This window comes from Sinohyriopsis cumingii, unplaced genomic scaffold, assembly GCF_028554795.1.
Source record: "Sinohyriopsis cumingii isolate HCF-2022 unplaced genomic scaffold, ASM2855479v2 utg001564l, whole genome shotgun sequence".
Classification (NCBI taxonomy): Eukaryota; Metazoa; Mollusca; class Bivalvia; order Unionida; family Unionidae; genus Sinohyriopsis; species Sinohyriopsis cumingii.
The window spans coordinates 279,904-294,723 of record NW_028316019.1 but is presented as its reverse complement, the minus strand read 5'-3'; the positions used below and the strand labels follow the sequence as shown (position 1 = coordinate 294,723).

The window sequence follows — 14,820 nt, the reverse complement described above, 5'->3', positions numbered from 1 at the left end:
TATAGTGTTGTTGAGATATATGTTGGATTCGTCGATGTTAATATCATTGACGGTAAGTGAAGCAATTATATCGTATAGAAAGCAGACCGAGGTGTGGTTGCCGACAGATTGTGAAGACGCGAAAGATATTGGAAGAAAAATAATTGGTAAATTTACTCAAGGAGGATCAGTTGATCATAAACATCGCCACGCTAGGTTATTTATCAATGATGCGGAGATGGATTTTATTATTGCTGATACAGTGTCTCGTGGAATATTTTGCAACAGAGAAAATATTATTATTGATGGAGAAAAATTGGGTACCGTGATCACTTATCTCGATGGAGAATCCGCGCAGTATACTCATTTGCGGTCGTCAATGCTCGCTTATGTAAGTATCAATTTGCTGTCAATGATAAATAAATTTTCTGATATCGCGGTAAGGGTTGCAACGGATTCATTTTATATCAATAAGAAATTTCAATGTAGATTGGAAAATTTAATCACCGATGGTTCCTGGGGAACTTGGAGAATAAAAAACGAGGATATTCTAGATTATTGTGAGGACGCGGATGTAGAAGATTGCGATAAATTTCATAAAGATAAATGCGATGAAGTATCAACAGCAGTATCAGTGTTTGATCCAATTTCACGAAACAAATTTGTTTACCTAAATGGTCCTGGCGGTAGTGGTAAAACAACAAGAGCAATAAATTTATTTTCAAAATCTGATATGATCGTGTTGACTCCAACTCATAGATTAGCGCGAGAAATAAAACAACGTGGCGTTAATTCTTGTACTTATCATAGTTATTTCAAGTACAGCGGTGGATTGTGGGATCCGGCTCGAATGGGAAACAAATATATCAACAAGATTATAATATTTGATGAAATTTGCACGGTAAATTTAGTTGTGTTAAAGTTATTCCTGGGTTGGCTAGAAGAAAAAAATACCGCTGTAATAATGTGCGGAGATCACGGCCAACCTGATCCTATTGATGGTGAATCTCCTCACAGGTGGCTTAGAAATTTTGTAGATTATTATGAAGAAATTAACGCTGATTATAGATCTAATGATATTTTACTGACCGAGTTTAAAAAAATGATTCGATTGCAACCTAATAAATTTCAATGTGATGTGATGAGAAAAATAATCGACGAAACTTCGATGGATAATTTTCTAAATTTGTGGCGTCCTGATCATTTGATCGTTGCTAGCAGAAAAATTGTTCGCGATGTTATTCAGGAAATATTATTCAAACTTCATTGTGATAAATTTCCAACATTGCAGGTACCGTTGTGTTATAGGCCAACTGATACTAGGAAACAAAATATCAATGTTATTTTGCCATGTGGAAAAGAAAAAATATTAGTTTTGAATGATATTATTTTCGTTGATATTAATATTGTCAATGATGCAATAAACGCAGAAAGATCGCCATGGAAACTCGGATACGCAGCAACGATACATTCATCACAGGGATTAACAGTAGATGGTCAAGTTTGGATCGTCGATGATAGAATTTCCTGGTCAAATTTAGTTTATCTAGCAGTTTCTCGAGTAAGAAAATTATCTCAGTTAGGTAGAATTAAATTTCACATAAGTGACGACGGCGGTAATTGAGTATCCTTTGGTATTATTTGTAATTCTTCTTTGGTAAATCCGCGTTGTGGTGCTAGTGAATCTAGAAAATAAATTGCTGGCCTTCCTGATGATCTTGTTACGGCTGATATTTTATGTGTCGTAATGCTCCAAGTTGGATCAGTTGCTCTTTTTCTGCCACCCTCGGCTTCTCCCTCCTTATATAAATACCTTACAATAACGCTACCTAGCACAGGCGGAATTGTGGAACTTCGCTTTAGTGGTATATTTGGTTTTGTAATTGCAGTTGCGGGTTTCATTGATATTGTTCGTGTTACTTCGTTATTTAGCGCATTAATCACGTGAGGTAATCTTGTTACCCAATCGTGAGATCGTTTATCTTGGATAAATTCTCTCGCGTACTGATATCCGAATAATCGTTCTGCAAGAGTTTTATTGAATCTCTCAACGATAGCTTGATTGTGATGAACACCTACAATACCGCGACGGATTTTAACATTATTCTTTTTCATCAGTGAAGTAACCGCGCCAAGAAATTCTCGACCTGGATCAACCTGGAGAAGCTTCGGCCATGTTAATGGAGATCGTGAATAAATTTCGCTAAACGCCTTAGCAATATCTGTTGCTGTTTTATTCGATAACGGTTCCGCTTCCTTGTACCTACTTGCAATATCAACAACCGTCAACACGTATTTATATGTGACTCCGTCGACGGTATCGTAAGGAAGAAACATAAGATCAGCCTGATGGACTTCATTAGGTACGCTGACAGAGAAACTCGCATATGATATTTTCTTAGGCGGAGGAAGATAAATTTGCCAGACTGCTTGCCTCGATAGCCACGATTCAGCGACAGATTGCTTTACTTTTGCTGCCTTAGCAAGTTTGGCTATTGCTGATTTTCCTCGCCAAAATCCTCGCGGAGAATAATATATTTGCTCCATTATAAATTACCAGCACCTAGTACTAATTTACCTTTCATTGCTCCTTTTATCAACCAAGTTGCCAATTTCTCTTTGAAATTTTTATCAGGAATAGCATCTATTGCGTGAATTAATTTAATATCAGCGAGATGTCTTTGTTGTAAATCTCCGCTGCGATATGCAAGATCGTGATAGTAGCATGCGTTATCGATAGCGTTTACTGGATCCTCGCCAGGATTTGGTTGATTATTATCGTTAAGTCTTATATCTAGCCTTGTACCAGGTCCGCAGTAATTATATCCTGGTAAATGTTTCTCTCCGGGATATTTCGCCCAGGGAGCTCCAGGCAGATTTGTTAAGGAGGTTGCGATGTCTCCTCCGGTTCTACTTTTTTTTTTACAAATCTAAACTTAATTGTCTTGCAAACTTCACATTCTCCCTTGATTGCATTTCTGTTGTTGCGTGTAACGACTTCGATTGGATTTATCGTAGCAGTTCGAATGCGACACTTAACACAATATGAATCCATAATATTCTAATAACATGAATGTAATTGATTTTTCAGCCACAAAAAAACGCGAGCAAGTAAAGCACACCGAGGCATTACCAAATTCGATAAGAATGATAATCATTGGCCCGTCGGGATCTGGAAAAACACAACTATTACTAAATTTGATTATGCGATGGTTAAAATGGGACAAATTGTATTTGATTGCACCATCTGTTGATGATCAGCGATGTTATAAAGTACTAAAGGAATTTAGCGATAAAACTGAGGATGGCACAATAGAATTTATAACGGATATCAATGAAACTCCATCAGTGGAAAATTTAGACGGCGATACTAATAATCTTGTTGTTTTTGATGATGTAATGCTGGATAAGCAAACTAACCCAGCTAGGATATTCTCGCGTGGCCGACACAAGAACACCGATGTGATTTACGTGACGCAGCGATATACGCAAATTCCAAAGGTGATTAGAGATAATTGTAATATTTTATCAGTTTTCAATGGCGTTGATACTCACACGCTGAGAAATATCCATCAAACTTGGTGCAATGGCGATATGGACATAAATAAGTTCAAAATTTTCTTTAGTCACGCTCAAGCGACACCGCACGGATTTGTCACGATTAATCTTCATGATCCGCGTAGTAGATATCGAGTTGGTCTTGATCAAATTTACTCATAAAATTGCAACCCCCATAATGAAATTATGGTCAATTACGGCAAATAAATTTTACAATACCCCCCCCCCCAAAAAAAGATGCATTTTTTTTGTGTCCGAAAATGCAAATTTGGGGGGAATTTTTCGGATTATTTCGCGTAGGAGGCTTTATTTTTGAATTCTGAGGCTTCTACGGAGAAATGTTCGGTAGGAGGCTTAAAATTATCTGAGCCACCTGGTCTGTACACCCTCCCTGCTGCTGACAGCTAATACAGCTGTCACACACATATGCACTCATTTCTGTCAGATTAACAAAAGAACTATTGACAACACCCACTTGCCTTCTACAAATTAACACAAGGTGGTTTGAAATCTCCCCGCAATCACCAATTCCATACTAATTATTTCATCCAGTCAGCATGTTCAGCCACTGATAACATATTTCAAAGTCTTCATGTATGATTTCATTTAATAACCACTTTTATTGGAAGCTTCTATGTTGAATTGTATCTTGTCTACTTTGGAAATGAATTTGGAGGCTACAATTCCAGTGTGTCAAGCAGTGAAATATGTTACATTTGATTCCGATTGTCGGCTATTATTTCTTCAGGTTAAAACATAATCCAAGTTTATTCTGACACTTGCAATCCCTTTTTTTTTGATATTTGGACATTTATGTTTGGGTGTCGGCTTGGAGCCAAAGCCTATCAAAAAGCTGGAATTCACCGACACTATGTGGCTATTTGCATAGGGTAGCCTCTTACAAGCAGGCTTAGCAAACTTGAATGACCTTACATCAGGCCATACCTCCATGAAAACAAGATGATGATGATTTATTTTCTCAGAATTGTGAGTATAACATTCATTATATCTAATCTTCTTACAGATTAGACAAAATAACAGCATTCATGAAATTTGACCTGGAACTTGCTATTTGCATTGCTAGTCACATGACTACCCAAATCTTGCAACTTATATGACCATGGCATCAGAGGTCTAATAGTCACATGATATTAACAATAAACCAATCCCCAATGTTGCTGTAGGAAAGCAAATCAAAAATATAAATGAAAGTCACAAAATGTTTATTGAAAATTGAGAAAACACCAACTTCTCAACATATTTCTTTTCAGAAAAATGACCAGAAACATGTCACTGTTGTAGTAACCTGGAAGAAGCCAGATTCACCAAGCAGTGAGTGCAAGTCAACATGGTAGTCATGTGATACCAACAAAAACAAAACACTGATACATGCTTAATGCTTGAAGAATTGGGCTTTGTCCAGGTTGTTTCAAAGCCAACATATTTCTAATTGTTGTTTTCAGAATAAATATGTTCAGAATTAAATGTGCATTCATCGTTTTATAAACATTATGTGACTTTCATTTAGTATTTTAAAATTTTGTGCACAACATTGGAAATTAGTTTATTATTGATATCACATGACTATCAGACTTCCAACATAAATGTCCAAATATCAAACACAGATTAGGTAAAACAGTAACTACCAACTAAAACTGTAGATTTATTTGCTGCATCACACACCATAAGCATTGCATTAAACCTCAATCCAGACAGATACAAATCAATAGGCAAGCATCTTGCAAAAGCGGCTGTTAAATGATCTGTACGTCATATATGGAGAATAAGTTTGGAATGTCTTCTTTTATTCTGATATAGGTAATCAGTAACTGAATGTGGGTTGGAATGTCTTCTTTTACTCTGATATAGGTAATCAGTAACTGAATGTGGGTTGGAATGTCTTCTTTTACTCTGATATAGGTAATCAGCAATTGAATGTGGGTTGGAATGTCTTCTTTTACTCTGATATAGGTAATCAGTAATTCAATGTGGGTTGGAATGTCTTCTTTTACTCTGATATAGGTAATCAGCAATTCAATGTGGTTTGGAATGTCTTCTTTTACTCTGATATAGGTAATCAGTAATTGAATGTGGGTTGGAATGTCTTCTTTTACTCTGATATAGGTAATCAGCAATTCAATGTGGTTTGGAATGTCTTCTTTTACTCTGATATAGGCAATCAGTAATTGAATGTGGTTTGGAATGTCTTATTTTACTCTGATATAGGTAATCAGCAATTCAATGTGGTTTGGAATGTCTTCTTTTACTCTGATATAGGTAATCAGCAATTCAATGTGGTTTGGAATGTCTTATTTTACTCTGATATAGGTAATCAGCAATTGAATGTGCCTAAAGGATAAAAAAAATAATTAGCAAAGAACTGGTGAGGTGCAGATTTCAAACTGCAAAATTTACAATCACCTTGGTAACCTCTAGAAGGCGAGAGGGTGTTGTCAATAATTTCCTTTTTCACTGAATGAAAGAGTGCTTATGGTTGTGGCATATGTTTTGCATATGCATTTAAGAATAATGTGATGGATTTTGTTGTTAGTCATCTCCGCTTCCACACTCTGACTTTAATTTCTAGATAAGAGTTTCCTTGCCAAAGTTAAATGCACTGTTATTTCTGTTTTGAAGACAAAATCATAGTGCCTTCCAAATGTAAGCGAAGACCTGAAATAAGACGTTTTAAAAACATTCATGCAGTTCAAAACAAAGGGAGAGGTGACCAAGATGTGTTCATCTGATCAAATGAGGCAGCTTGAAACGGCCTACAAAGTTGAATTAAAACCACTGACAATTAAGAACTTCAAGGTCATCTGTTTGAAAGATGTTTTTCTTTTTTGTTCTTATCTTGTCAAGGATGAGACTGCCTTATGAACACATGATAAGATTATGTCTGTAATTTGCAAATTAAAAATACAACCAAGATGTCAATGCATATAAAGCAGTACCTCCCTACCAATGACAGACCTTTGAAAAATGAATAGGTCAGAAGGTTGAGATGTGTATCGATAATGAATTATATTGTATGATCTGTATTGTGAATCATATTAATATGCAGAACAGGTTTATTCTTTCACTCCTAGTAGTCATACTGGATGTATGAGCATCATTTTAATTTAAGACCATCTTTAAATTTCCCAACAATCCTCCAAGTAGTTTAGAAGTAGTAATAATAACAAACACGTACTAAAGGACTGGTTAGAATATTCTTATTGGTTATTTAATTTTCAGTGCATGGTCTTTTACCTAATCAGCTCTCTCTCTCTGTCTGTCTCTCTCTCCAAAATAGAAATTTTTAAAGTAAATTTTGTTTCTCTGAGAATACTTACCCAATCATACTACATTTGGAATATTAGCCTGCTACCTAATGAATACAGCCCTACTAAGACAAAAATCATCATAACGGGTATATTTTAAACAGAAAAATGTAAATAACTCTTGCCCATTACCTCTCATCACCACCATGTGTCACCTATTTTTAGCTGAGTGAGATTCTAAATAAGACGCTCACATGGCATGGTGGTTTGGAGGGCTTTTAAGTAATGTGATTGGGGAAAATATTCTCGGAGAAACATAATATACTTACAAATTTGCTTTCAACTTCGAATACATTCCCCAATCACATTACATTAGGAAAATGAGTAAGAGGAGGAGGGGATGCTGAGCATCCGACCTCTACTTTAGGTATCCTTCTAAGGCTGAATTTCCCATGTGAAAGATAACCCATTCTCCTAATGACATAAGCAACTCAGCCTGGGATCCCTTGACCTGGGACTTGTATCTATGGTTGAGAAGATGAAGCTGAGATCTTCAGATCTACAAACGTTTGACTGAGAAATCCATATAAGTTAACAGGCTGTGTTGACTGATATAGGTGGGTCTGGTGGCCATCTGTGCTGATGCCATCGGCCCTAACAGATTCAAAGTTTGTGTCTGTGATGCTAAATCTTTGAGGGAAAAACTTAAGAAGGTTGACATTGCATGCCAGCCAATAGCTTCTACAATATTTGAAATCGAAACATTACATTTGAACGTGACACTCGCAGAGATGGCCCTAATTGCATGAGCTGTAATCTTCATGAGGTGACTCTGATCTTGAGAGATATGTCAGAGTACGCCCAGCATTTAACTCACTTCAGTCACAGAGCATGGGCTAGAGAGGTGATGTCTTGTTTTCCCGTCTTTACCTGGAGGAAGAGGTGTTTGTGCATGCTAAGACATGTCAAGTACTGTGCATTTCAAGTAGTGCTTGAGAGCGCAGACAGGATCTTGCATGACTGTTGCTCTTGACTCATCTATGGAAGAGAAGGAGACTCTTTAGTTACTGATCTGAGCTGAAAATAGTTTGGTTTAGCTGAAAAGGTATGTAGTTCTTTACCCTGAATGTAGAAGCTAAAGCTAAAAGGAAACATGTCTTGTATGATAGAAACTTTAGCAAACTGTGGGCTAGAGGCCCAAACTTACTTGAGTAGAGCCATGGTAGAACCCATGATGATGGATCTTGCACCAGTCCCTAAACACGCACCCCTTCCCATCACAAGCCTTCAGAGTGGAGGGCCTTCTTGCTCTTGAGATTCTCTCCAAAGTCGAAGGTTTAAAGTGTTCATCTCACAAGGCTATCCTGATAAGAGTCAAGCATGTAAAAGATGGTCCAAAACAGAGATGGAACACCAATGATCCTGGTTGCATATTAAGGAGATTCAGGTTGGTCATGGGTAGATCTATCATAAGATTGAGTAGACTGGTGACCCAGGACTCATCCCACCTGAGAGGGGTGATCAAAATCATCTTGCAATTCTGACCAGTAACTTCTGGATTATTTTTGGTATCAAGACTGTGGGAGGATAAGCAAAAGCCCACAACCCCTCCCAACTGATTGATAGCGCATTCACAGCCCAAGATTCTGGGTCTGGAACTGGAGAGATAAAGGTGGGTAGCTTGTGACTCCACCTTATTGTAAAAAGATCAATCATTGAGTATCCCCAGAGAGCACAGATCCGAGTGAAGACCGATGGGTTGAGAAGGCATTCTGTGTGAAGGACTTGACCTCATCTGGAAAGATTGTCGGCCAAGACATTGAGTCTGCAAGGAATGTGTCTGACTTGTATGTTGATATGGAGAACATAGCATCAACACAGAAAATGCCAAATCATGACACACAGTCTGGGTGATTTGATGCCCCATTTGAAGAGATGGGTCACCACTTCTGCAAGGGGCGCATAACATGGCAGCCAAGGGGGATCAAGTCTGCTCCCATCCAGCAATTCACTGTTCTTCTCTTTGGTCTCAGTATCAACACCTGGGCTTTCACTCTGATTATGGATTGCATCTTTTCTCAGTTCTGGTCAACATATGTGGCATATGTTGACCAGAACTGAGTAAAGATGCAATCCATAATCAGAGTGAAAGCCCAGGTGTTGATACTGAGACCAAAGAGAAGAACAGTGAATTGCTGGATGGTGTTGTGGTATGTGAAATGGAGAAACTTGAAGGAGACAGGGTGGATAGGGATGTGAAAGTATGTCTGTCAGATCGAGACTGAAGGCATACTCGCCCTGTCAGTTGGATTTATCTCGCTGTTTCCACCTGAAAATGGGTGAGGTGACTCCAGTCGATGGTGGGTCTCAACTTGTTCTTTGCTTTCCTAAAAAGAAACTGCTTTCAGTAAAACTCTGGGGATTGTGGCATTTGCACAATCTCTACTACTCTTTTTCTTTGATGAGCAACCACATCTCCTGTAAAGGCATCCTTCTCCTGATCTGATGGGGTGGACGGGGGGGGGGGGGGGGGGAACTGTTGATGAACAAAACCTGAAGACCCTCCAATTGACCTGGATCGCACCTCATACTGTTCTAAGGGAATAGGGTGATCCAGTGAGCTTGAACATTGGTTTCTTTCTGACACCAGAGATTGATGTTGGTGCACATGTGACTGAGAAGATCCCGTGTCTCAAGGCCACTTAACATCCCTTCACACTGATGGGGACTGGGTGGATCCAAATGCGCATATTGGTTAAGCAGTGAGAATAAGGGGCAGTTTCTGAGCTGGTTGCCTCTGAACATCCTCTATTCTTCCTCCAAAGCAACAGTGATCCCAACAGGGTCATCCGGAAAAGTAGCATATGATACAGTTGGAGAGACATGGATTGCACACATGCAACATGTTGTTTCAAGAATAGATTGCTGAACTCATCAAAGCATTGGCCATGGTATGGTGAGCAGCCCTGGTCATTGACCCTAGCAATCTTGGTCATCACCTCCCAAGCATGGCTATTGTCAGGTGTCAGCAATGATATCCCAAACCAGCTCTGACCTAAAAACAGATGAACATACATATGAACAGCTACTACATTAATGACAAGTACCAAGAGATCAGTTCTGAAGATGTCTGTCACCAAAGGTCTGTCTCATCCTCCTCCCTGAGATCTACCAATTCTTTATATAAGCTGTACAGGTGGAGGACATTCTGAACTTTCTGAACAAGCCAACTCCCCAAAAAATGTCCTTGACAGTAGCTTAAAAGCTAAACTTCAGTCCATTCCATGGTTGCATCTGAGTAAGACATGAAGGATGGTTGATTTGAAGGAGTTCAGTCGCACTCACTGTAAGTCAAAGCCCAACTGGGTCTCCCTGCAGTACCAGAAAAGACATACCAGGTGGTATGAAGACTCAGTTCTATCTCTAAGAACTGTCACTAGCTCTCTCTTATTGACAAGCAGTGTACGTACAGAAGTCAGGTACTGTCAGCTGGTTTGCCTAGTGAATGGTTGGCATGGAAGCTGATGGTATAGAATATGGTCTGGCTATCACTGGTACCAGTCGCACAAAAGAGCTGGCTGGACAAACAGATTTCTCACTGAAATCTCCGTCACAGAAAGGGCATGTTACTGACTGTATGGTTGGACAGAAGGATCTGTCACTAAGATCCTTGTAAATCATAGCTGGCTGGACTGATTGGATGAAAAAGGTTATCATGTTGGAATGGCTGGACAGCTGGCAATGGTTCAGTCTTAATATGCATTAGTTTCAATGGATCTGATGTGACCATTGTGTAGTCAGTCTGGACGCTGGTGGTGTATAAGACGGTCTGGCAATCACTGGTACCAGTCGTACCAAATGCCTGGCTGAATGGACAGATTTCTCATTCAAATGCTTATGCCATTTCAATGAAAAGGTCCCCATACTGGGATGGCTGGACTGCTGGTGTTGGCTGGAAAGGATTACCAGTAATGGTATGGCAGTATGAAGAATTGGATCCAATAAATCTGGCATGATCCACATGCACCTGGACTTACAGGCCTTAAGGTCATGCTTGGACATGTGGAGGGACTTACGCCTCATGGGCTGCCTAAAATTGGGGAATACTCCCCAATGAATCGCTATTACCAACAATGAACCACAGGTTGTCTTCCTTGATTTATTCCATTTTTCCTTCCTTTCAATGCCAACAGGACAATCACTTTGAGTGTGCATTTTATGCATATAGTAAACATTCCTCCTGAAACAACACAAGAGAAAACAAAACAAAGATTAGCAAAGTAGTATGTTACTAACTAGCTACAAGCATAAATTAGCAAATCAGTATATGACTAATTACCTAAAATAGAAGCTCATACTTCCACTTACTTCGTATTATAGACACTAAATATCATGAATGGTGTATACATAGTATAAACAAAAGTCATGGTAGAATTCCATGCTCCAAGTTGCATATAAATTAATTAAATTGACATCTGATGAATGGAGAAAAAAAAAAAGCAGAAACTAGTAATGTATTGAAAATTACAAAGTTGCTAAAATGCAATCATAACTTACAGAGCAGCGAAAGTGTTGTATCAGAAACCTATGGCCCTTTTACGAACATGTGCACAATGCTTAGCTAATAATTAAACCATAATTCTATCAAAATAGCATGAAATATGAATAAACTAAGCATACATATCAGGTAACACTTTTCAGAATTTTGCTAAGAAGAACTCCATCACTGACAGGATAAGAGAACATTGACAAAGGTACACTATCTCATAATGACCATGCATACGGTCAATGATAGCATGGTGGGATGGTGGTCTTAAAAGATGAATACCAAAGGGTAATAAAATCACTCAAAAAGTGGCAGAAATTGTAAAATAATGCATAGAACCTGCAGTAAATAGTTAAGTCTGCACAATAAATCCAAGATGAACATTTGATGGGCCTACAGGAGCACAAAAAAGGCTGGATTGTCAGAGGATAACTAAGACATGTGCTTTGTACAGCAGTGAAGTTAAAAACTGGTGACTACTGGTGGTATCAAGGGGAGGTAATGGGCAAGAGTTACTGCCCACTCTATTTAAAATAGACAGTCTTTTGGTAGGACTGAATTCACAAGGTAGCAGGCTAACATTCCTAATGTATTGTGATTGGGGAATGTATTCAAAGGATAAGTCTATTTTTAGGTATTTCCAAAGTATTTATACCTCTCCATTTAACTGTCTATATACATGCACATGTCTGTTTTTGCTCTGCTTTCTGAACCCTTTCTTATTTATGTATCTATCCACATGCATTATTTACATACATGCTTTTTAATCACTTTAATCATCAGCATATGATGTTTAGGTGCCAGCAAGATAAAAAGAAAACAAATGTTCAAACTAAATATAACGTGTTCTTAAAATACTCTAGATTTTATTTAATTAATTTATTTTACTCATGTCAGTATACAAGTTTAGCTTATTATTTGCTTTTTTGTCCTGTTTCTATTCTAGTATTAAACTGTGCATAGATGTATATTTAAATACAAAGAAATAAGACAAGGATCGGCAACCTATTTTACATAGCATGACACTCTTTTCCGGATTAATTACAAAATGAACGAGAATATGCCACCAGTAAGAGAGTAACACTTAAAATCAAAATTTTTGACTGCCGTTTGCATGCCACACAAAACCTATTGATGTGCCACCTTGCGGCATGCATGCCATAGGTTGCCGACCCTTATGTTCCTTTCTTTATTGTGTGTGCAATTATTAACAATGCAAATATACATACATGTAATAGAGGGCCAACATTTACATTGCAGCTGAAATTACAGCAACCTCTGAAACAGTAGACCTTGGCCAAAAAAGGGAGAGAGTCAAGTGAATGACAATCCTATCTATCCATTAAATACTGTTGTAACCATGTACTTGTTACATTTCTTATATGTATCAGATATGCAAATGGGATTAGAGTCACTTTCAAAAATGGTAATTTACCTCAAATTACATGATATTAAAAAGTTTTTATAGAATAAGTGTCACATGGCTAATGTTTATGATGGGTTCATTTTATTGCTCCACATCAACTTTTCTATATTTAGTGAAGTAATATTTAGTATATTCACCAAGTACATACATAGCCCCACATTATGAAATTCCACATAAACATGAAACTGAGCAAAGGGTCACTTATCAGGTAATATGGCAGGTAGAGAGCAGCAACAACAACATTGATTTTGCAAAGAAATTAAATGAAGAAAAAACGTTTTCCTTCAAGAGATGTGATTGACAAAATCAATCTGCTTTACAACTCTTTTTTCCTGATTTTCAAGCTGGGAAAGTCCATGTTTATCATCAGGCATGGTTGTACCATAGATGTAAATATAGTGAAGAACAATTTCAAAATCTTTAGGTTCATATAACATTTTTAGTCTCTACTTTTATATTTTGAAAATTGTCTTATGCCTGAAATATTCTGGGTTTTACACTTATAATTGAATGTGATAGAAAGAAAAAATAAAGTAATATTTGAGGTAATGAGAAAGATGCTTCCAAGCAGAAATGCTTATGGTAACATCCTTGATCTCTAAGTTAGCAGCTCAGGCAAAGATATACTCCTGCCACTTGGTGTTTAATCTGCTTAGAATGTTTCAATTATCCAAGTGATTCAAGTTTGAAAACTAGTTAAAACAGTCAATTTACTTAACAAGGCATGATAAAACTTTATAGTCACTACGTATGTAATTCAAGAAGGGTGAGGGACACTATAACATGAGGCAAAGGGTGGGCTTTTCTACGGGTCATGCAGATCACCCCTATTTCTTTCTATCTGGAACATTGAACCGACTGCTAGAGAAACAAAATGAAAGACATATGGACAGTAAAACGTGAACAGGACTACAGAAAATAATACTGATCGCAACACATGTACTTACTTAGCAGTGGCATGATCTCTTTCATCAAGTTTTCTGCAAAATAAGGGGTAATTAGCCTTAATGTCTATATTAAACTGAAGAACTGCTTTTATTTTTTTCAACATACATACTAAATTATGTGCATTAACAAAAGCATGGAACTTATTATAAAACATTTTTCCAAACTACAGTGACACGTGAGCTTCAATAGTCTGCACTGATTAGCATATATAGCTGGAATTCATTAGCAATTGTGCTTCATGCAATAATTTTACTATTTTACAGTCATGTTGTTCAGTGAGATTAAGCATGTATTGATAGAATGAGACATCCTTTTAGTAGGATTTACATTTTTTGACAACATTGTCACTTGAATGAAGAATAGACTTGAAAAAGTATTAAATCTAATTTTCATATACTAATATCATTTATTATTTCTTTCATTTTCAGTAATACTAGCTTTCAAATACCTTATGCATTAATTTGTTCTCTCTATTCTTATTTATTTCACAATTACAGTTAATGGATAATGTATAGATAGACATGCATTTAAACAATATTACATGCATTATATTCAGTAAATTCATTGTAATTCTATTTTTATGGGGTTAAAATAAAAGAAGCACATGTAATATGTATGTTCACTTCCTAGATTACAGAAATTATGCAGATTTATCAAAAAGCTTTATTGATCTCTAGGAATGAAACACAGTAAGAAAAAGGGGGGTGCTTCATTATCACGCAGCTAAAAAAAATTGTTGGGTCTTTAAATTCATGGTTTGGGTCAACAATGAAATCCATGAAAATTAGTACCCATGAAAATGAGTTTTACATGTACTACAGTATATATACTAGAGAAAAAAGTGTCATGTGTCAATCATTATGCTTTCTGAGTAATATCAAGAAGATGGACCCAGTGATGCAGTGATTTCATATGTTATGCTGCTGCAGTTCAAATCTCACTTTTGGTCATTACATATACCATACCATTAAATGGCTTAATGTCCAATATTTGATTAAACAATTCATGAGAAATTGAATGCAGATTCATATGGTTGTGGACTGCAATGTGATATGCAAATCAAGGTGTAAGATATCTTTCATTATATGTGTTTTCAATTT

General features: G+C 37.2%; 1 protein-coding gene across 1 annotated transcript in view; it reads right to left on the bottom strand.

The window, feature by feature from the left end:
- Positions 1-14,820, bottom strand: part of LOC149771939 (uncharacterized) — a 62,650-nt gene that overhangs the window by 16,368 nt on the left and 31,462 nt on the right. Inside the window, exon 8 of the mRNA XM_089948066.1 lies at positions 13,720-13,752. Coding sequence (XP_089804192.1) covers positions 13,720-13,752 — 33 coding nt within the window. The remainder of the gene's footprint in view (positions 1-13,719; positions 13,753-14,820) is intronic.